Raw genomic sequence first — 24,331 nt, 5'->3', positions numbered from 1 at the left:
CACTGAAAAAGGTCTAGCGACGCCCCTGGCTTTGCATGTAGGTTAGAGACAAAACTGCGACGGTATTACTTTTTAAACCTTAGTAACTGAATTCCAAGATGTAGTTCTTTAAATTATTAAAGATGCTTGTCCATAATTATAGGCCATAAAACATTTCATATAGAGACGGTAGAGTGGGTGTCCCGTGTTAGAATTTTCATAACCGTCGCTGCTTTATCCTAACAATATCTTGTTTTAAACATCTATAAGGATAGGTCCATAAAAGTGAGAAAGAGCGCCCAATTTTTCCCCGGGTAGGAGCCCCAACTCCACTTCCCCCTCCCCCCTTCCCCTCCCCCTCCCCCTCCCCCCCCCCCCCCAAAAAAAAAAATCAATCAGCAAGCTCCGTGGGGTTAGGATTGGGGTTTGAGCAGCAACGAAAACTTATCCTATATTCTGCCGGCCTTTCGAATTCCCGAAAAGGGGCGGGATTTTTCCTCCGAAATACCTCTCTTTTATAAAGCCTTTATATAATTTAAACTTTTGTAACGGGAACTGGGTGGCTAATATGCCCCCTCCCATACATGACTCCTTTGTTGCTGGTATCCTTCATTTTTTATACTTTTTCACCCTGACATTTGCGATATAATATTTAATCTTCATGACGAGACGAAACAGATGATCGAGCCGCCCCAACAAACAAAAAGGGCGCGCACGGGGACGAGGCAAATATTCCTCTGGCACATAATGATATTCTCCCCGCACGCACAACGAAAGGGACTTCGCACTTTGAACCCGCTCGGCACGGGACACCTGTGGCACTACCTGCAGTTATCAATCCACGTCGGTTTACTAGATCGTATATTACAGACTGTTGGCAGTTGTATTGTATGATATCAATAGCTGTATTTACACGGGTGACATTGTTCTTTTTCGGCTCATTTCATTTGGAGACGCTCAGCAATTGTATTCACAAAGGAGAACAATTTGGAATATAGACAATGGATAGTGTAATAACGCAGGATTTTAATAAAAGGGTAAGGACTTCGATTATTTTTTTGTTTAATATGAGAATAAAGTATATAGTTATTTTCTCTTTGATTTTCGTTTCAATCTATTCACACTAAAGTATTACTTGTATCTGAATCGCTATAAGCCTGATTTAGGCGTATATACACACTTATGATTATTGTTGAACTATTATATTTTTGTCTAAATATAGTTCGATGAATGAATTATAGACATATCAAATTGACGATTGAAATTTAAATGTAAATTTGACTTTGAAGTTTGAATAGGACACTGACATAAATTATTTAATTTTCTAATCTGTATAGCTAATGAACGTAAATAATCATATTCCGTATATGGTAAATAATTCGTAGATAATATGCAGTTTGAAATTGATACAGTAATATAGTACATTCTTTTTATCAAAATATCAAATTCAGTAAAGATTGGGAATGCTTTGAATTTATGTGGTCTTTTGAGGGTTTTTTTTTAAAGAAAACTATTATTATTTGCTTCCACAAAAAAAAATTGTTAACGAATTTCAAGAAACAAAATTATCTTTTGCATGCATGTATATTATTATTTTCATTGAGATTGAAATATATTTTGTTTTATGAGTAATATCGAATCGAATTCACACAATATTATTACCTCAGATTTCTCAGAAAGGTGTATACCATCTAATTTCCGATCAATATAATTATGTGTGAAATTTTACTCAATCAGATCGACAACGGTTGCTGTGTTTTTATCGATTTTTTAAAATTTATTGTATAAAGCCCATTTATGACTCATATACAAACATAAACATTACGTATAAAATATTGCCCATAAAGTTGAAATAATTTCTTCTTACCTCTTTTTATGAAATAATTGTTACAAATATAATATATTCTTGATAGGTAAAGTTTATATATTCGCAGAACTTTGTTTCTCAACCTCTATGAATCTTGTCAATTCATTTTAATTCAATAATGGTTTTATACAGTAGGTTTGCGGTTGCACCATGTGTGAGAGAGAGAGGTTTTGTTTGACAATACTTAGCAACCAAATTTTGTGCATTTCCTTAACAAGTTCTCAATAATAACATGTCACATTACGTTGCACCATTACAAATAAACACCACATAGATACCAACGTTATAATTTATGCGTTTTGATTGTACATTTTCAATGAAATTGTTATTATAAAGAAGATTAGGGGTAGTGTGTTTCTTTAGATCCGAAAGAAATTAGATAAATGTGTTTTTTCCCCCAAGATACCAACAAGAAATGAGTTTCGTTCGAATGAATACAACAAATATATTTTGTAAAGATAAACAAGGTTCTGACGGTTATAATGGAATGTACTGTTATTCTTTAATTCTGTGAAGTCGTTATTGTTAGTCCCAAAGGTATTGGCTCTTCAAAGTGGCTGGAACATGAATACAGTGTCGTATAATATTATACAGTGCAGCTCTTGTTTGGAAATTGCTTTGCAAATTTGATCGAATCATGTCATTATCCCAAATGCAAATGTATATGTTTACCTATGTCGTGTTCGTCATTATACAGCCTAGCGAAGTTCACTTTTGCCGTATTATGTCAATAGTTTGGATCTATCTTTGGGAAGGGGGCGGGCATAGTATAAATATACTCTCTATTAAGGGCGTAGCCAGGATTTTTTTAATGGGAGGTGATTTTCGGCCTAATTCGTGAGAAAATATTTAGCGGCGAATCAGCCAGCTGGTGAATAAGCGGGATGGGGGTAAGCACTATTTGGGGGGAGGGGGGGGGGGGGCTCAACGGAGGGGGTGAACACTCCTTTTTTCCCTCAACATCCAGGGGGGCATAGATAAAAGAATAAAAATAAAGGGTGTCTTTAAAATTCTAAAACACCTACACTGTAAAACACCCCATGCTTGCCAATGGGGAGGGGTGTTCGAACACCCAAAACTACCCCCTCGATACGCCTCGATGCTCTCTATAAACTACTCTCTCAACATTACTATGAAACTTTGTTTGTTGTTATTGCACTTGGCATAATAACATAAATCAAATTGAATGAAATTTCTTTGCGTTTAACCATTGTGTATTTGCCATTTTTCTTTTCAACAATCGACCAGGTTCAGGCAACTCTCGAGTACGAGAAGGATCAGGCCCTGCTCTACTCACAACTAAAACAATACCAGCAGTAAGTCCAGTATACACCTGTTTTTCTCCCCCTTCTTTTAACTACCTCCCTACATGCTTGTCATATATTATTACCCCCACACCCTTCCCCGGATTCCGCAATCATTATGATTCCTGATGGGTGACCCCCCCCCCCCCCCCGCCAACATACCTTTCCTTTCTTCCACTCTTCGTTCATATTTTCCTCTCATTGTGATATATATCTTTTGCAAGCGTGGATCCAGGATTTTGTGAAAGAGGGGGCCGGGCACAATTTTTTTTTTAATTGGGCATTTAGTAAAAAGGGTCATTCCTAAATAAAACATTAAAAAAAGGAAGGGGGCACAATTTGAACTTGTGTAATATGGGTATGTCACTTGGCTTTCAGAGGAGGGAGGAGGCATGGGGTCGGTTGTGACCTCCCCTAAATGCAACAGTGGTAAAGGCGTATACGGGGGGGGGGGGGGGGGGCTGGCTGCATATTGCCATGACTTTGATTTGATTTGATTTTCAACGTCGCAAACTAAGCAAAAGTTTATGATTACCAACATACTGTCGAGGAAAGGAATGTAAAGTAAGGTTGGTGAAAGACAGATATATTTGGATTCAAGCAGTTTACATCATCGTATATGGCTTCCAGCCGAAAATCTCAAGCTACGTGCTAAGTAATAACAATAATCATTATTTTGTAGGCCTGTCTGAGTTGGTCTAACTCAGTCTGTATAATATAGGATTGACTATTCGGAATTATATAGGCGTACGAAGCAAGGGGCTACGAGAAGAAACAAAGCGAAATGAAATAAAACAAAACTAAATGGGAAAAAATGTTAAGCTAGGGTAATAATTTCCAAAGCTCTTTGGAAGCGCATAGGCACGTCATAATGTGGTATGCCATATACAAGAGCGGAATATTTTCTTCTTCTTCCTCGTTTTCTTCTCTTCTTCTTTTTTTCTTCTTCTTCTTCTTCTTCTTCTTCTTCTTCTTCTTCTTCTTCTTCTTCTTCTTCTTCTTCTTCTCCTTCTTCTTCTTCTTCTTCTTCTTCTTCTTCTTCTTCTTCTTCTTCTTCTTCTTCTTCTTCTTCTTCTTCTTCTTCTTCTTCTAATTATTATTATTTATTACTATTATTCTTAATCTTATTGTTACCATTATTTGTAATACTCTATATATAGGGGGCTTATCCATTTTATCTATTGTGATTTTAAACGAATCTGTAATTCGGCCATCAAGTAAAATGAACAATATTTAATATTTAATTTTAATGTATTTTTTTCTTCTTCTTTTAAACAGAGATCGTGATGTGGCTGCTCTGGTCAACACCCTGAAAGACCTCCTCGCCTCTCCAGATCGGGTCAACCTCTTCGATGACATTCGACCATTCGTGTCGGTCAACCAACAGGTCGAATACAACAATCTGTGTCCAGTACCTCCCAGGTGAGAACGACCCCATTTGTAGATTATGGTCATGTTCACATTAGAAATGATTGATGGGACATTATTATACTGTCATTATAGTTTAAATTCGACGTTTACATCATCATTATCATGTGCTGATTTTGATATAATACGTGTATGTTTGTATCTGTTCATTTCATTTCTTTTATTTGTTTTCCACATTCCAGTCGAAAAATATGCAAAATATTAGGTAATAAACATTATAAAATACAAAGGAATACATACACAAAGAGACAAACATACAACAATAACACTCAACATGTAAGTTACATAGAGGGGAATAAAGGTAAACCATTATGCGGATTGGAAAAAAAAAACGCCCAGTTGCTTGTCAAGATTAATCCCAGAACAATAATATTATAATATCACATTGTCTGTTCAAGTTCACGTTTCAAGTTCAAGTTTATTTGTTCCACATTAAAACACAAATATAGACAGACATATAATAGAAATTATATATACAAATACATATAGTATGAGCACGTCTCAATGATACTCAATTCATGTGATATATTAAGTAGAATGTGAGGAACCTATTGAAAAGCAGTGCTTGTATATAATAGGTTTCTGATAAACGTCTTTACATGAACATTGAAGATAATCCAAAATTGTGGATTATATTTAAATGAATTCGAATAAGGATTTTTATATTGTCATTGATTAGAGGGTGTTTATTATGTTATAACTGTAGTTTAAAACACTTCGGAGAGTTCACAGGATCATTCGATGTCCGTTTTTGGAGGACAATGAATGTCCTTTGTTGCCGGTAAAAGTTTCGCATCAGTAAAGTCAGAAAGTTGAGCCACATTACTCGCTCCGCCAAAATAGAAATATAATTTGTAATTTGCCATATTTACCCTGCAAGTTCGTGGCCGTAATACATAAATAATTCGAGTTCATAATTATGCGCAAGTGGGTATTTTTCTTACTATGTATAATCTTTTTAAATATTTGTTTACAGCGGCACACAAGGGGCGGTACAAATTAACGAACAAAATGGCACAAAGGTCAAAGACGCAGAACTTTATCTTGTTAACGAATGATTATTTACATTTTGTCCTTCAATAACGGCTCTCTTCCCGACTGTTCACCCTCATTTTTATCATTATCATTAATTTCTTATACATTATTTTATTTACTGTAGCAAGAAGGCAAGTCTGGTTCACCTGACTCGCCACGGCGCCGAGCCGCTCGGGTTCAAATTCAGAGGTGGAGTAGAGCATGGGGTCGGATTGTTCATCTCAGAGGTCACGCCCGGCTCACAGGCAGAGCTAAAAGGACTTAGGGTAAGCCTAACCAACCATTATTTTCCTCCATTAAAGCCAAAATTCGCGATAAATTATCTTCTTCTTTACCCGGAGGCGGGGGGGGGGGGGGTGTACTCAGATTTGGTTTGGACTGGGGTGTGCCGCTCAAGCCTCGAAACCCCTATACCATTCTGAAGGGTCGTTTTTCTCCAAATAAAGGCCCATTTTTCACAATTTTGAAGAAAAAAAAACGGACTAATGTTTAGTTATATATTTATTAAAAATGGGACCCATGTTTAGAGATTTTTTGTGAAAAAGTGACCCATTAGAGTGACACACCCACGTATCTCCTAATATGAGAGTAGTTCCCCGGGTACCTCAAGTGAAAATAGAGCGGCGCTGTGGCTTAGTTGGTAAAGCGCCTGTCTAGTAAACAGGAGATCCCTGGTTCAAATCCGGGCAGCGCCTTTTGTCGGTCAGCATTCGCAGGTGTGTGTAAACAAGCATTTGATTCACCTTTATCTTGTGCAGAACGCACATTGCATAGATACGTTGGTGCTCTTCATCTTTTGCCTAAAAGATAGATTTGTCAACTCCTATATTGAAGTATTTTCAAATAAATGAGTTACAATCGTTCTGCTGTTATATATTTTTCACCAAACATAATTTTTAACTTCTTAGCTATATTTTACCCCCCATTAGAGTGTAATGGTTTTGTTACTGAATCAAAAAGTCTTACCAACGTCATATTTTCAAGAAAATAGCTGCGTCCATGTCATGCTAAAAGACATCACATCATGCCAAGAATATCTTGATCTGTATACACTTTCATTTTTTCAGAATACCAGGGTCAGGTGTCCTCTTTGAAACATGGACATTAATGTTAGCCATTCCTATACGAATGAAAAGCATGAATCTTTTCAGATCTAGTTAAATTTATATATTGGCTGGTCAAAAATTCCTGTCGGTAGGGTTGGGTGGGGGGGGGGGGGGAGGGGTTATCGAAATCGGGAAGACCAAATGTATAAAGGTATAAAAACAAAATTTGGGGCCGAAATAGGCGGTGGCAACTATGCAAACTGCGCCCCTTGATCAAAGCATATCAATATCATCCTAGCCATCATTATGGTAGCAGACAACGTCAGACAGTTGGATATCACAATAAATAGATGAACTATAAGTTCAATCAGAGGCGGCGCTCCAAGAAGCCAGGGGGAGGGGTGGCCTCCCTTTTTATAGTACCCCCAAAGTGCCCCTTTGTACATAGGGAAAGTGCCCTTTTAACTTTCTAAAAGGTGCCCCTTTTTTACATAGAAAAAGTGCCCATTTTACTTTGACAAGTGCCCCTATTGATTCGTAAAAGTGCCCCTTCCTCTTTTTACCTCTGATAAGTGCTCCTTTTATCTTGACATGTGCCCCTTTTCCTTCGACAAGTTCTCATTTTCCGTGGCACATATCAGACCATTGTCGTGCACGTAAGCAAATAGGATCACGATTGGAAACAAAAATGAGACATTTAGTATTACGTACTCGGGGGGGGGGGGGGTTCAGTTTTGGTTTGGACGGGGCTGTGCCGCTCAAGCCCCGAAACGCCTACCCATTTTGAAGGGCCATTTGGGGGATTTTTTTTCTCGAAACAAGGGCCCACTTTTTAACAATGCATGCAACCACCCGAGAAAAAAATTAAATTGTGAAAAAACGGACCCATGTTTAGTGATATTTTTTTGTCTCTCACTCTCTCTCTCTCTCTCCCTCCCTTACCTCCCATCCTTCTCTCCTTCTCTCTCCCTCCTCTCCTCCCCTCTCCTCCACTCTCCTCTCCTCCCCTATCCTCCCCTCTCCCTCCACTCTCCTCCTGCTATCCCCTTCTCTCTCTCTCTCTCTCTCTCTCTCTCTCTCCCCCCCCCCCCCTCCCCCCCCCCCTCTCTCTCTCTTTCCCATCCCCTCCCAAATGCAGCCGGGTGACGAGATCATACACGTGAATGGGTACAATGTTTCTCAGGTCACACACAACGAGGCCCTGTCAGCCATGAAACTAAAGAAGATGCTCACACTCAAGATCAAAGGTCAGAGGTCATTCTGATAGCTACAGTCAAACCTGTCTACAGCGACCGCCCATGGGAAACAAAAAAGTGGTCTTTGTAGACAGGTTCCTTTAGTACATGTTTCAGTGAGAAAACGTTTTCAATGGAAACGAAAACCGTGGTCCTTGAAGACAGGTGGTCACCAAAGCAGGTTTGACTGTATTTTCATACACAAAAAGCAACCGATTTGATATCATCAGTGACCATGTATATCTAAAAGCAATATCAGACTTAGAATTGAATGTACTTGTATTTGATGATACTAAAAGAAAATGCATTTTGACATCTATTTCAGATTATTTGTCTTACCTCCATGCTGCCTTATGGCAATCAATGGATACAAAGCTTAATGATAGCTGCTCCAACAATACATTGTGATCTACAAGCAATATCGTCATTTTCACATAATGATATTAGTCACCGATGTTTTACAGATATCAATATTAATATTCGGCGTTTACATAATTTTTTTTATATAGCATTCAAAACATCGACGATGTCTCTAAGCGCTTTGCAGAATATGGAAACCGGTCATAGTGACGAGTATGAACTCTCAAAAGATTTTTATTTAAATTACTTTAATCATTAAATTTTTATTATAATTTATTCATTTAATTGATCTAGGAATTGGACTTGTGCCCATCAAAGACACGGGATCGGATCCAGTCTCGTGGCAATTTGTGAAAACGGGACCAAAATCACCAGTAAGTTACGTAGTAAATTCTAAACTCAATTTTGAACTAAGTCCTAACTTGTTAAACGTATGTTTTCAATAATCTTTATTGCTATTTTCTACCATTTGTGTGTATGTGTTTGTGAGTGTGTTAAACACCTAGATAGTTAAGAACTAATAAAGTAATTTACCTCTCCCAAATTTTTGTTACCCCTTTCTCGATAAAACGTTTAGGAGCCGCGGTCCCCACTGGCGGAGATTTTTCCCGGTTCAACCCGTAACATCATCGCAAAGGAGAGGACCATCTTTGTCAACTTGGAAGGGGGGCAAAAATTAGGGTGTGGCATCAGCAGTGGTAGGACCAATCGTCCCGGTATCTTCATCCACAAGCTCAACCCGGGCACCCTCGCAGAAAAACTAGGATTTCAGGTGAGTCTACATTCACGATTATATCGCTCTTATTTACAAGGGAATCCACAATTTACAAGCTGATCTTCCACTACAAATATAGATAAAGATATAAATATAAATATTATATATATATAGAGAGAGAGAGAGAGAGAGAGAGAGAGAGAGAGAGAGAGAGAGAGAGAAAGAGAGAAAGAGAGATTATAAATATTCATAGAATTATCTATATTTGTCTAATTTCAGTTAAATACCATACAGTTGTATTATTTCCATATGTTATATCGACTGTATTATATATTACTTTTATGGCTTGATATATTATTGTATGTATTTTTACACCTATTGATTGTCTTTGTTAATACTTAATGTAAATGATTTATGAAACGAATGTGAATGTGAAATATGAAATAAATGAAACTGAAACTGAAAATGTCTGTTCAATGCCAGAAGAGCGTTAATTCTGAGTTGACGCCCTTCTGGCTCCGAGCAGACCTCTCTTGTAAGAAACAGAGGGGCCTTCAAGGTAATACAAAGTTTTGGGACATTTTGAAAATTGGGTGGATAGTGATTCTTTTCAATTTTGATATATTTGGATGCTCCTGTGGATGAATTATAAGCACTAGAAAATTGAGTCCCTAAAACGCTTCTGCTTTCGAGAAAACTTGAATATAAAAATTTACCGGTGCTCCCGGTAAATTTTGATAAATTTCAAATAGCGCCTACGGCCGTACAATAGTTGCTGCGACCATGAAAATCTCAGAAAATGTAATTGTGATATAAAATTTCCAGACGGGAATAGCTAATCGGTCGATTTTAGTCAAGAAGCATTGTTTTATAGCTTAATTAATATCTTGGCATTGAGAGGGAGCTATACAACATAAATAGTTAATTATTTCCAATTTTCTAACTTAAAACCGTGATAACGATCACTGAATATTGTAGGATCGCATATGCTTCCATTATGTTCATTTGAACCAAATTCATGACCCCATTGAAACTTTGTATTACCTTTAAAGTAACTCAGTAACATTGTTGAAGGTTGATGAAAAAAATTGCTTAATTTTTGTATAAAATATATTCCTTCTACTATACTAACCCTCTGACATGCAAAAAATCTTGAACAAATTCTCAAACCACAAAGATATCTATGGTTTTCATTGAAGGCGTCGATGTGAGGCACCCTCTAACAGTGATTAACAGTAAATTCTCCCAACCATTTTTGAATTTTCCCAACCGTTTTTCCATGAGAAAAATACATAAAACAGGCTATAAAAATCTGTCAACACTTAACTGTCTGGAATGGAATGTAGAGCCATTTTATTGCTTTGTGAAGATTTACATTCACCTAAAAAGTAATTAAATTGTCCTTGTCTTGATGCTGAACAGGCTTTGACAAGTAGCAGAATAGAAGTAGAATAATATAGTTGGGAGAATTAAGGAATCGATCAGATCAGTTTTTCCCAATTTGTACCATGAATAATGATCCGTTTTCACTCAAATTTTCAGATTATCTTTAATTGTACATCTAGCATTGAAGTCACTACCTTAGCACCACTATCTCTCATCTGAACAATGTTACCAAGTCCCTTTAATGATCTGTTCGAAATCTATGACTATAAACTAACGCCCTTCTGGCTCCAAACAGATGTTTACATAACCCTAAAAGGGGACCTAATTCGCTGTTTTTTATATGAGCTATCGTCCTTCAGGCTCTCAAATATTATATATTTGTTGAAAGTTTAATAATAATAATAATAAAGTAATTTTTATAAAGCGCATAATAATAAATTCTCTATGCGCTTTACAACAATCAAATAGGTTTAGGTGGATTTCGTTCTGGATTTCAGGATTTGGTTGTGATGACTGATGAGTGCACGGATTGGGAAACATATAGAAAGTTTATAAGACCGATGGTGCTCATTATTTGCTGATTCTGACGTTACGTCATTTTTTATAGCTGTGATGTGTGTGATTGCGATTATCTATGGTTGAATTTTCTTGTTGGAGTTTGTAAGCATATTGATGGGGATTTCGTTCTGGTTTTCAGGATTTGGGATTTTTTAGCAGATTTAATTCATCAAGAAGAATGACAAAAAGGAGAAAGTTATTATAAAACCATGGGTGCTAAAGTTTATGTATTCTGCTCACAAAATGCATCTTGAAGACAGTTCTCTTTTTAGAAGGTATGGGTATAACGAGGAAAGAGGGGCATAACATGCATGTATATGTAAATGGGCATGCTTGTATAATAGAGATCGAGAGGGAGAGGGGGAGGGGCATTGGGGAAATGTGGTCATCGTTATACAGTTACGTCATAAAGATGGAAACGTATAAATAAACAATTCACGCCAAAAATATGAACTACAAAAAAAAAATTGATGCGGCCTGAAGTATAGGAAGGGTGAGACGACGAGAAACCGAATTGATCGTATTTGGCCTTAGACCTGTCTAGTTATTACTTCCAAACAGTCAATTCGTATTCCCATGGGGATCAGACGTCGAAATATCATGTAAATAATTATGATAAATGGATGACAGATGTATTCATTTCGTATCATGCTTCTCAGCTAGTTTTTCATTTTTCAAATGTTTTTTCTCTTTTGGTCTTGTTTTTCTTTACTATCTTTACGATAGAAGATTTCAACATTTTTATCAAGAATTTAAGAGTTAGTGATGTCATATACCTATCAGATTTAAAGAAATAAAATCCACAAATGTCATTCTATAATTATAGCTGCTGGCATGAATTCCTTTTAGTAGTTAATGTGTTTTGAGTCACCTTCTATCACCTCTGTGGTCAATAAGCGGGTATGCCGATGGGTTTGGGGTTTAATTGAGCGATTCAAATGACAGGATGATGAAAGATACACAACTAACTTTGCATCTAGAGGCATCGCTAGACTGCAGGGTGTTGTTGTTGTTGTTGTGTTGTGTTGTGTTGTGTTTTGTTTTGTTTTGTTGTTGTTGTTGTTGTTTTTTGTTTTTTTTTTTTTTTTGGGGGGGGGCTATTTGGACCAAAATTGCTGACAAAGCTTTATATTCTATTTGCCAAGAAGCAACACAGAATAATGACATAACAAGATACTCATTTTTCTTTTTGCTTTATTCCTGACATGATTTACAAATGTTAAATCTGCCGAGACTGGTATTTGTGATTTGCCAACCTAATTATATTTGAAATGAGGTGCCATACCCTCATACCCAATACCGACGCCATTGTTTGTCTATCTATCAATTAACTTCATGAAGAATAAAATAAAAAAAAATAGGACTTAATAGGTTTGATGTGTCTGAAAAAAAGAAGGAACGATGTAGTGCCCCACTCAGGGGGTGATGGATGGGGAATGGCTTCGAGTGTTTATTACTTCACGGGCGCTGAGAGCTCGAGAGATCAGTACGGGAAGGGAAAGGAATGAAAAGAGAACGAAGAGAGAAAGAGGGAGTCAGAGAGAGAGAGAGACAGATAGATATGAAGACACACAAAGAGAAAGAGAGAGAGAGAGAGAGAGAGAGAGAGAGAGGGGGGGTGCAAAGATAAGTGAGACAGGTACTATTATATTAGTCGCGGAAGTAAATATAGTAGTTCATTTAGGAGTGGTGTTGACAGGAACTAGGGTGAAAAAAGAAAAGTGTACACAATTAAATAATCTAACATGTCTTGAGGTCTAGTTTAGTTGAAACATCCCCCATACTCGAGAGGAGGATTGTGGAAACCATTTAAGGTATACTGGGGAATATATTAAGGGTATATCTAAGTGTTTCTAATTAATTATAGTTTAGTGAAAATTAAAAAATTGGGCGGCTATTTCCTTGAGTACCCTACTTCCTTTGATCACGCATAACGTTGAAAATGACACTTTAATCAACAGGTTGGAGACCAGATCAAGTCGGTGAATTCGACGAGTTTCGATGACGTGTCCCACGCCGAAGCCCTGATGGCCCTCAAGAGCAGCGACCATCTCAACATCGTACTCAAGTCATGGGAGGTAGGTAGGCTAATAACTACATTTGCCACGCTCAACCCAGGTGTAGTAAGCGGGTTTACCTGGTAGGACTTATTCCTTGAGTGCACTGAGCACTTCCATCGGCAACTTTGTCACTTTTTATACTTATTTTATCTCATTTTAATCCACCCATTGCAATCTCATGCCTCTATCAGCATGGTAGTGAAACAAACAAAAGCTACATGTAAGTAAGACAAATCAAAGCATACATATATACGATTATTTATTAACGCGTCATGTATTTCGAAATCTTTTGTTAAGTATAAATGACGGATGGAGAACCGGACTTCGTATTACTTGTATAACACAATGCAATTATTTATCTGTTAAAGTGTGAAAACAATATAAGGTGTATTTAGGGCGTCCATTTGTATGTGCGGTGTAATGGAAGTAACGCGGTTTTAATTACTCCGTATTTATTCCATTGTATTAAAAAGATTTTCCAGTTGACACACTTCGGTTCTTCTCTTTAAATATTGTTTCTATGGTCTCCATCTCCATCTCTCTCTCTCTCTCTCTCCCTCTCTCCCTCTCTCTCTTTCCCTCTCTCTCTCCTGCTCTCCCTTCTCTCTCCCTCTCTCTCTTTCCCTCTCTCTCTTTCTCTTTCTCTCTCTCTCTCTCTCTCCTCTCTCTTAACTCTCTCCCTCTTTTTCCCATTGTAATTTTCCCTCTGTTCTCCCTTCCTTCACACTGTTTTCCTCTCTTGATATTGTTCTCTCTCATCTTATCTAAATATTCCGCTTTACCCCCCCCCCTTTCCCACTCTCCCTCTATCTCTCTCTCTCTCTCTCTCTCCCAACTCCATTTCTCTCTTTCCTTCCTCGTTTTGTTTTATCATGCTCAATTTCCTTATTATGAAAAGAGATATAATATGAAGGTAAGTTGTCACGTAGCGCCAACGTCAATATCGGCTACTGAATGTTTCTCTTATCTATAGTCTAGTGAAGTATGACAGGTTTTGTACGGGCGTTCTTGTGGCATGTAGTAGAGACCCCCCCCCCCCCCCCCCCAAAAAAAAAAAAAAAAAAAAAATTAAATTTAAAAAAAAAAAAAATTAAAAAATACATAAATAAAAATAATAATAATAATACTAATAATAATAATAATAATAATAATAATAATATACATTGTAAACTGTTGTAACCATTGCAATTCAGTCTTTGGCCTGCGAGAATGGATAATTATCAATAAAATCCTTCAATCAATCAATCATAATAAAAATAAATAAATAAATAAATAAATAAATAAATAAATAAATAAATTAATTAATTAATTAATACATAATTAAATAAATAAATAAATAAATAAATTAATTAATTAATAAATAAATAAATAATTAAAATTTGATCTTTATGATTCATTATGTCCGAAGGCAGAAGTTCGTCTTCCATTATATATTTTATAAACGTGCATGTTTGTCAGCTCAGTTGCATATCCAATATATACGACGGAACCAGTATACGCCCACTCATTTGATATATATATTTTTTTACACAACTGTTTAGCCACTTCAGTCAAATATACTGTGCAAACGACTAGAGACAGAGTCTAGCATTACCCTTAGCAGTTTTGTTGGATTGCTGGAGCTGTTCATGACTGTGTACATACTTGTTATTTGTTTCGGGTTAAAGCTATCCTCTCTTCTCTTTCATTGTGTATTTCTGTGTTCTCCTATCAATATCTATCCTCTCTTCTCTTTTGCCATGTATTTCTTTGTTTCTCCTTCAATCTATCCTGTTCCCCTTCGTCATCTATTTCTTTGTTTTAATCTGATAGATTCCCTTTTTCCTTCTCAGTATGTATTTCCCTAGTTTTAGGCTTATTCTAGATCTATGATCCTCTTATAGCTCTTCAATTATGTATTTCTATGTTCTTCCTTTGACTTATCCTCTTCTCTTTCCTTATGTATTTCCTTGTTTTTCCTTCTCCATAATCCTTGTTTTCCCCTTTCTAGGGTTTCTATCATCTTCCCATTCCTGGGTATACGTGCTTGCACATAAAGTGCGCTGACGACTTATACTATTATCTAGATCTAGTATTTTTAAATTATTTTTAAAATAATTCCATAAATTGGGATAAAAAAAAATATTCCACCGTTATGAGCAACAGTGTATATAAAAGGACATTGTGGACTTGTGATCCATAGTCCTGTGACAATGTATCCACTCGACCACGACACCTCTAATATGATAACAAGACCCCACTATGTTCCATAGTTGTTGCCCGACTTGCGTTTACCCAGGAAGATGGCCCAACTAATTTTGAACATTTGATTGGGTAACTATACATGTAGTTAAAGGTCGGGAGAAAATAACCCAAATGTTGGACAAAAATGGCCCAACTTTAATTTGCCCAATAACATTACCCTATTATTGCATCGGTAACTACATGGTTGGTAGAAAATAGCCCAATTATTAGACAACATTTGCCCAACATCGATTTGCGAAGTAACATCTACCCAACCTATTGTTTACCTTTCATTAGGTAACTTCATATATAGTAAATGGTTGGGAGAAAATAACCCAATTATTGGACAAATTTTGCCCAAATTCGTCTTACCCAGTAACATCTGCCAAACTTTTTTTTACAGTGTGCGAGAGACTATCCCTTTATCTACATCAACGATTGCATGCCATGCTTATTAAAAATTGGGCCTTCAATAAAACTGTAACCAGACACGAACAATTTCATCCTGCTTTTTTCAAGCTATATTCTATTCAAAATCTCCTATCAATCTACCAATAATAGGAAGATGCGATTCAGATGGAACCAGCCCCGCCTTCTCCTCTCATCAAGGATGCGGGCGTTCCCATGACAGCGGCAGTGGTATCCGGGAGTGGTGCCGGTGATGCGATCCGAAAAGGCGGTTTGGAGGTTGGGACTCATTGGTCGTATTATAAACCGGTCAATGAGGAGGTTGTAAGTGATGAATGATTGTATGAAGGAGCATGCTGTTCGGCAGAGTAGTTTTTTTGTCTGCTGAGATTGCACATTTGATGTCCGCTGTAATGGGATGTCCGGTATAAAGTATTAACAAAAATTTTTGAAAAGACTAATGTATAACAACCCGCTTCTAAGTGATATGTTTGTGTCGTGTCACGTGTTTAATAGTCATCAGACACTTACAGCTTACTAACATAACAATCATATAGCTCCGTTTAGTCTCATTTGACAACGCCCCCTATCGTCAGAGTCAGCAGCCTAACATGTTAGCCTATGGACTTTTACCGAAAAAAAAATCGTTAATAATTCATCACTATCAAGTGTCGTCTGATCCGCCGATTGCCGTCTGCTATACGTTCAAGGCACATTTATCTGTGGACTGTGATGTACACAGTTTACTCGTCATTGTAGATTTATGATTAGCCATCTGTCATTTACTAGTTTTTAATTGTTGACACACATACAATTACCACACACGTGAACACTCTCACTTCCCCTCCCCAACACACCATTTCCGCACACCCGGTTCAAAAACATACCCAATGGCATAATTATACACCCTGCAACAGAGTGACAGATTCTAGTTTGTTAGTGACGGCGAACTAGCTACGTTTGTGCTGGCGAGCGAAAATGAGACAACCGGAGCAATATGTTATCACCCCTTAACTCACCAATATTCCACTTGAAATAAATGATGCTTACATTCCCTTCCCTTTCATTTGTTATCGTACTTTTTTCAAACTGACAATAATGAGAAGTCTTGATATGCATTTTGAAAAAACAGGGAGATTAAAACAGAACAGAAGAATAGGGTCGAGGAGAGAGAGAGGAGAAAGAGAAAAATGGCGAAGAAAAGATATAAGTTGAGGAAGAATGAAGAGCAGAAGAAGGAGGAGGAGAAGAAGACGAAGGAACAATCAGATTAACAAGAATACAAGATAGAAAAGGCTTATCAATTTTTTTTAATGGCATTCTTACCAATGGAGGGGGAGGGGATTTAACAAAAGTTAGAGGCACCCATTTAGATTTTTTGTTAAAGAAGCTGATTTTGAAGTGATGAATTAAACTGATTCATTGCATGCTCCTAAAACATACTGTTCATTCACATGTATAACCGTAATCACCGACGTGTGTTATATTTTTGCGATATTCCTGTAATTAATCATGACTGTATTTGTAATAATGCCATATGACAAGCATTCAACTACCTCTGCAACACTTTCCCTGGATATCAGTCTGTCTCATATATATTTAACTTGTAAAATTGTCTTGGTGTGGGGTAGCAGTCAGAAAATATTGTCCTCGAAGGGCTTTCGAAAAGCTACTATTTATCCTACGTGTGTTTATCATGTGTAGTTAACGGAGAGATGTTATTCCGGGATAGTTGTCCCAGATGTCCTGCTTCGCTTCATCATGTGTTATGCATGCTGTTATTTATATTATAAGTTTTAATTGTGATCGCTATTAGAACTTTGAAAACAGTCATCTTAAGCGTAATGTATCAAATATCAAATGTATATGTTAATGGTTTATCTTGATTTGCTAACCGTCATAGTCATTCAATTACATTTGATTTTCTTCCAGTAGGTCGTTAGCCAAATAACGTTTTTTCAACATGAATTGAGTTATGAACACACACAGAAAAATAAAATAAACAGAGAGATTACAGTAAACATACAGATTCGAGTAATATCAAAATGATAGTGCATGTTTTCTGTCTTTGTTCTTGATGAATAAACAGGAAGCTAATTTCTTGGAGCCTGTCTTATCAAAATACTTCCATAAGAATAGACATGGCATATACTTGCGATCTTTATGGCATATCATATCTTTTTCCTTTGTCAAGTTAATTAAAACGCAATAAATGTTTTTTTTTTTTATACAGGATGAGAAACCGAAGCCCAAACCGAAGCCCAAACCTGTTTCCAATCTGCCAGACTGGTGGACCAGTGATCCTTACTCCATGGTAACATTATCAAATTGGCAACATACTGAATACTTTTATAAATGTAATACTTCCTGGGAGAAATTTCAATTATTGAAACATATTTGTGGCTTACACCCAGTAAAAAAGATCTATTGATCGATCTGTAATTGAAAAACAAGTCAGAAAAAAATCTTGGGACCAGAGGCACATGAACCTGCCATCTACTGCTTGCCGCTTGCCGGGCAGCAACTTTATTCCACCAGGCCAGCCCTGGTCCATGGCACAGTCAAGATGAACTAGAAACAAATACCCAAGCTCTCCTGATTCAATTCGACTTATTAATATTCATTAGTCCGCCATAGGTCAATAACTTTTATAAATAAAATGCTTCCTGGGAGAAATTAAATTATTGAAACATGTTTGTGGTTTAAACCCAGTAAATAAGATTGATTGATCGATCTTTAATTGAAAAAGAATTTAAAAAAAATCTGAATACTGAATACTATATAGTAGTCAGTTATATCGCATTTGTCAAGTAGGGGAAAAAAGAAAGGTCATCCGCCAATAATATTGATAATAATTACGTTAAATAAAAACTGCAGAGAAAATGGAGGAACTTGTATGAATTATTGTAATCTAACGTCAACGAAATGAAAAATATAGTAGAAGGGTAAAACTTTTCAATTTATCATGTTTGGTCAGGGGAGAATCAGCAAGAACTCCATAGGTGATAAGTGTCTCGTTAAAAAGAATACCTTTTCCCGGCATTTTTGATTTTTGTAATCTAACGTCAAAGAAATGGAGGAAAAAATAATAAAGGTGGTAAAATTGTTCAAGTTATTATATTTGATCAGGAGAGATACAGCAAAAACTATAGAGGTGGATTCTCTGAGATTGTTATTATTTGATTAGAGGTGAATTTTTGAATTTAATTGGGTTCTGGAAAGAATGCGAATATATGCATCAAGTGGCATCGCCAGACCATTTTGAATTTTGGAGGAAGGGGAATCTGCTTTAAAATATGGGTCCTCCAACTTCGAATTTTGCCGAAGAGCCAAAGTTTTTTTTATAACCCTTTCTTCTTTTTTCAGATTTGCCAACGAGAGTAAATTGATCGTTCAATTTTCAAGATCACGTTTTAATACTCGCTAAGGTAGTGCTAAACAGTTCAGGGGGTGTTTCACAAAGATCCTAAGTAGAACTTAACACTAAGTTGGACTTAAAAATTATGGACAGCCATTGGAGCCTTAAAATGAAATATATTCAAAAGCAGAAATTCAAGTATTTTAGACTTTTTATAAATTCCACAACAAGAACATGAAATCTCCTTGATGATAGAAAATATGAATGATTTGAATCAACATTTTATGCCTTTCAAATAACTTTTACAAAATATTTTCAAAGATGCTAATGGCTTTCCATAATTTTTAAGTCCAACTTAGAGATAAGTTCAACTTAGGATCTTTGTGAAATACCCCCCTGTTATATTAATTGGCTATTTATCTTTACCAATATGTTACCATCAGTTCACTACACGCCAGATTGATGATAGAACTCTGAGAAAGGTTGAGATCGTGAAGGATGGACCGCTAGAGATGTACCTCGAGGGGGGCTCAAATACACCCCTTCTTGGGAGGGTGGTGGTAGCAGAGGTGCTAGAGGCCGGTGCGGCTGCTAAAAGTGGTATGTGTGACGTCATTTTGTGAAATAGGGTCTTATAGTTATAAAGGGTTGAAATCAATCGCAACTATGTACATAAGATATATAGGAGACTGCAATCATGCGATTGGTTCGGATCAGTCACTGCTCTTTATACGACTGGTCCCAGATAAGGATTTGATACCGGGTACCCTGATATAAAGTGTTGCGATTGATTCGAATTGATCACTCGCTTTTAAATTAATCGTAAACTTTGTGCAACCGCCTGTATGTGTACGTGTACATAGCGAGATTGATCGAATAAACATTAACAAAATCGAGTCAAATCACATGTTGATGATGATGGTAATGATTGTGATGATGATGACCATGATGATGATGATGATGATAGGTTACGTTTATCGCACATATAACTATCCATCATGCAAGGCGCTCAAGGCGCTATAATATTTCGGTGCTCACATCATTCACGGAATTCTTTCTTACCAATACCTATTTGAAACCTGGGTGGAAAGTGACAAATGAAGGTGTCTTGCCAAAGGAATTAGTGCCGCGTTGGGACTCGAACCGCTGTGGTGGATTTCTTTCACGCCAAACAATGTGTGCACCATCTCCCGTGGGGAGTATTCTTACCATAAGGACTATAAAGGCCCATGGCAATTACGACCAAAATGATTTTCGTCATCCTACCAGGTCCCAATTACTCTCCTGGGTATGGAGTGGCAAATGTATGTTAATGTATTGCCCAAAAGCATTAGTGCCGTACCAGGGACCCGTTTCACAAAACATTTTTTCAATGAAAAATGACAAAACTCAGTGACTAATCTGCTGATAACCAATCAGAAGCAAGGATTTCACTAGCTTACAACAAAAACTATCATGAGTCACTGATGACAAGTTTTGTGAAACGGGCCCCAGTGGCCCTGGACTCGAATCTACGACAATCCGCTTTTCCAAGATGATTGTGATGAAACCACTGAACTCATTAAATCATTTCTCATTGCAATATTATAGGAGCCATTAGCAAGGGTGATCAGATCTTAATGCTGGAGGGAAAGAAGCTGATTGACGTCCCTTTGGAAACGGCGCAGACTACATTCAAAGACCACATGAAGGGAAAACTTGACGTGAGTATGATTAACGCAAACATAAAAAAAAGGGAAAATAACACCTAACGCTTTGATAGTTTTCAGCGTATTATCCGTTTCACACGACGCCATTTTGAATGCGTTATTACCTGCGCTAATGAGCGAGTTCGTAAATAGCTCTGGACCGCTTGACCCCAAAATATCCACAGATCTTAGACACGATGGATACTTCCCACTTGTGCATTTTGGAATAATCACTGCCAAAGTGATAGAGGTGCTTCATGAATACCTTTTGTTTGCCCCTTAAGAAGAATACTTCCACCTGTGCATCAGATAAATATAATATTGATACGTAAATGATACTGATTACATAACTTTCATGAGCACGATCCAAGTATTCGTCTCAATGGTTTTACAATTTGGGTACGAATGACCTTTATCTGCCCATGCGCAAATCCTAATTACGAACTCGCTCATTAAGCCTGTAAAAGCAGTTATGAGCTCACAGCACATTTTATAATCATTTTAATTATGAGGCCTCGCTGAGCTTGCAAATCAAAGAACACGATTTTTAAGGTGTATGCATTCGTGTTCTTAATGAAATTTGAAGAAATAATATATTTATAAATGATTTTTCTTCTACACTGACAGGGATCTCAAATACTGAGAATGATCATCGCCGTAGCGCCGCCAAAGAACTACGAAGATGAAGTGTAAGTATAGAGTGCATAGTATAAACAAAAACGAAGATTTTATAAGTCCACAAATCAGTCCACTATGTATGTTAACCATTTGGCAATTTAATTGTGTTTTTATTACACCAATAATCAAAACAAGATGGTTTCCATACGAAGCATTTCCATATGACGATATTCGTCATTGATTCCCATCACAGTTCGAACATTTCTAGTTCAAAATAAGTGATTTTCACAACTTGTATAAATCCTTAATACAGTGAAACCTGTCCATATAGATCACCCAAGGGAGACAAGAAAAGTGGTCTTTATAAGCAGGTGGTCTTTATCTTCAGGTTTCTTTAGTACATGTCTCACTGAGAACCTACTTTCAAGGGATACAAACAAAAATATGGTCTTTTTAGACAGATGGTCACTAAAGCAGGTTTAAGTGCTTTATTTTTATTTTCACTCGAAATTCTTTAAGAGGATTGCCAATTTGAAGATTTAATATTTATTGTCCATGATAATACATACATTTGTTTCCCATTGGTGTGAGATACAAGATAAACATAGGCATAAACATGATAGTGTATGCGGAGAGCCAGAAGGGTATTGAGTTAAAGGGAAAGTCCACCCCCAAAATAAGTTTGTTTCGATAGAAGCAGAATAATAAGAAAATCGGGTGAGTGAAAGTTTGAGCAAATTCTGAATGAAAATAAGAAAGTTATGAATTATTGAAGTTGTGATCAATCAAATACAAATTGGCAACTCTGTGACTTATTATACGAGCTCTCCTTCATTTGCTTTGTGCATAATATTCCATAAAATCATGTTTTCTTCGTTATTGATGACGGCATATATATTTGTTCCTTGCAGGGGGAGTATAGAAACATATTTGCAATTATTATATTTAGGGTGCATGTATGGTTGAAATTTTTCTTGAGGGAAAATGAAAATTTTAGATTTTTTTAGTACTGAGCAAATGGAAGTTGAGCTCGCATGATACGTCATAGAGTTGCCAATTTGTGTTTGCTTGATCACAACTTCAAAAATCCTAACTTCCTTATTTTTAATCGGAATTTGCTCAAACTTTCACTGACTTGTTTCTCTCATTTTTCTACTCCTATTAAAACTAACTTAATTTCAGGGTGGACTTTCCCTTTAATGTTGAACAAGAATTATTCAACACCATTCCATGTTTCAGCAGACTGTATATATATCAAGAACAGTATTCTGAGTCGCATCACAAATGCATTTAAACGTAATTTAGCAAGACGGACTCATTTTCACCGTGGTTCCTTAATCCGCTCTTTACTCTTTTCACAGCACTTTCTTTTAGGCTACAGAACTGAGATATCTGTGGACGCCCATGGCACACGGAGACAAAAAGGGAACAACACAAATAAACAAGGCGTTTGCAATTCAACAATGGATGTAATTTTAGAGCATTGCCTGAATTTCAAATATTTTATTCTTTTCTTACCAAGGCCTTGTTTTATAAAGAATGGCGATTGATCCAAATTAATTGCAAGTCCTCCAACCAATCGCGAATTTGCAGTCTCCTATCTCTTATGTACACAGTTGCGATTGATATAAATTGCAAATAAGTTGCGATTAATTGCAACTCTTTATAAGACGGTTCCAGGTGTAGAAATACAATGTGTATTGATGGAAAGTGTTTCCCAACAATCACAAGAAAAGTATTTCTGCCAATAAGGGAGTTTACAGATAGCACATGGTACAAACTACTCCAAATATCCACAGATCTTTTACACATGGAGAAGTTCCACTTTAAGCATATTAGAATAATAACTGCCAAAGTCTTAGATGTGCTTCATGAATACCTTTTGTTTGCCCTCTTGAAAAGAATACTTCCACCTGCGTATCATATAATGTACCGTTGGTGCATAAATGAATAATGTTACATAACTTTCATGAGCGCAAATCCAGTATTCATCTCTGTGGGTTTTACCTTTTTGGTACAAATGACCTTTATCTGCCCATGCGCAGATTGTATCTGTAAACTCCCTTATTGGCACGACTGATATAATTTAACTGTGATACATTCAAAGCATATTGTGTGCCATCTTTCTTAATTAGATATCAAAGCCTATTCAAATTTCATTGAAAGAACTTGAAAATTCTCTTTTTCAAAAAAGGAAATATGGGGCCCGTTGCATAAAACCTGCCAGTGACGGTAACTTTTCCATCAATATTTACTAGCATATAATGGCAACATCACTCAACAGCCAGTCAAAGTCAGGTTTCTATGAAAGTTACCAATTCGTTGCAAAGTTACCATCACTGCTATGCAACGTGGCACTATTCAATCTATCTAAAACACAGTAATGCATAATAAGTCTAATTATGATAAAACCCTGAAATCATGTTTATGATAATTGTAAAATTATACTATTTTCATATCGCATTGTGATAAAATGTCCTTATGGCGCTTCCAAAGTAACCTCAAGCGTTTGCCTATATATTATACTCCTGTGTTTATTTGCAAATTCAGTTAAGGCAAATGAACAATGTATGCATGATTTGAAAAAGACGATTAAAGCTGAGTAATAACATCTAAAGAAATATAAACATGCAGTATTATATTTCTTTCCATTTTCAAATATCATTATTCGGAATCCATTAAAGCTTATCTGCCGTAGTTTACAGGAGGGATTAGACTGCCCTGCAAGGTCACTGGACAGGTGGTTATCTCATCAACTCAGCTCTCAGTTAACATAATAAAAAGAGGATCATGGGGGACCAATGGTCACCGATTAGGCATTGTTTGTTATATAGAGGGCGCAAGTAGCTACAAGTAGTGCAGTGGGCCTTTAACGGAATTTCTAATATAATGATTAAGCTTTAGTATTACTTTATACTGGTACACCAACACACTCCACATCCATTCTTTATATTCCTTTGTTTAACCTCATTAAACAATGGAATTATCATACTCAGTACTCAAAAGTAACAAATAAAATATATCATTATTATCATATTGATTCGTACTTGAATTATTATACAC

The 24,331-nt window shown here is 36.6% G+C and overlaps 2 protein-coding genes and 1 non-coding gene across 3 annotated transcripts; all 3 read left to right on the top strand.

Annotated features, from left to right (window-relative positions):
• Nucleotides 1-874: 874 nt before the first annotated feature.
• LOC115918757 (harmonin-like) lies at nt 875-18,993 on the top strand. Its single transcript, XM_030989530.1, has 11 exons — nt 875-1,016; nt 3,095-3,162; nt 4,429-4,572; nt 5,738-5,879; nt 7,798-7,906; nt 8,549-8,628; nt 8,832-9,026; nt 12,875-12,991; nt 15,758-15,883; nt 17,838-17,961; nt 18,971-18,993. Exons 1-11 carry the CDS (start codon nt 981-983, stop codon nt 18,991-18,993), a joined length of 1,164 nt encoding a protein of 387 aa, XP_030845390.1. The 5' UTR covers nt 875-980.
• TRNAT-AGU lies at nt 6,236-6,308 on the top strand. The gene has a single exon. It is a non-coding gene; the product is annotated as a tRNA-Thr (tRNA).
• Nucleotides 18,994-19,386: 393 nt separating the features above from the next.
• On the top strand, nt 19,387-23,084 carry LOC574914 (harmonin). The gene is made up of 4 exons (XM_030989181.1): nt 19,387-19,562; nt 20,553-20,665; nt 21,278-21,339; nt 22,630-23,084. Exons 1-4 carry the CDS (start codon nt 19,475-19,477, stop codon nt 22,640-22,642), a joined length of 276 nt encoding a protein of 91 aa, XP_030845041.1. The 5' UTR covers nt 19,387-19,474; the 3' UTR covers nt 22,643-23,084.
• Nucleotides 23,085-24,331: the final 1,247 nt, after the last annotated feature.

This window comes from Strongylocentrotus purpuratus, unplaced genomic scaffold (genome assembly GCF_000002235.5).
Source record: "Strongylocentrotus purpuratus isolate Spur 01 unplaced genomic scaffold, Spur_5.0 spur5_scaffold_18, whole genome shotgun sequence".
NCBI lineage: Eukaryota > Metazoa > Echinodermata > Echinoidea > Camarodonta > Strongylocentrotidae > Strongylocentrotus > Strongylocentrotus purpuratus.
The sequence above is the reverse complement of the archived record's forward strand: the minus strand, read 5'-3'. Positions and strand labels throughout refer to the sequence as shown.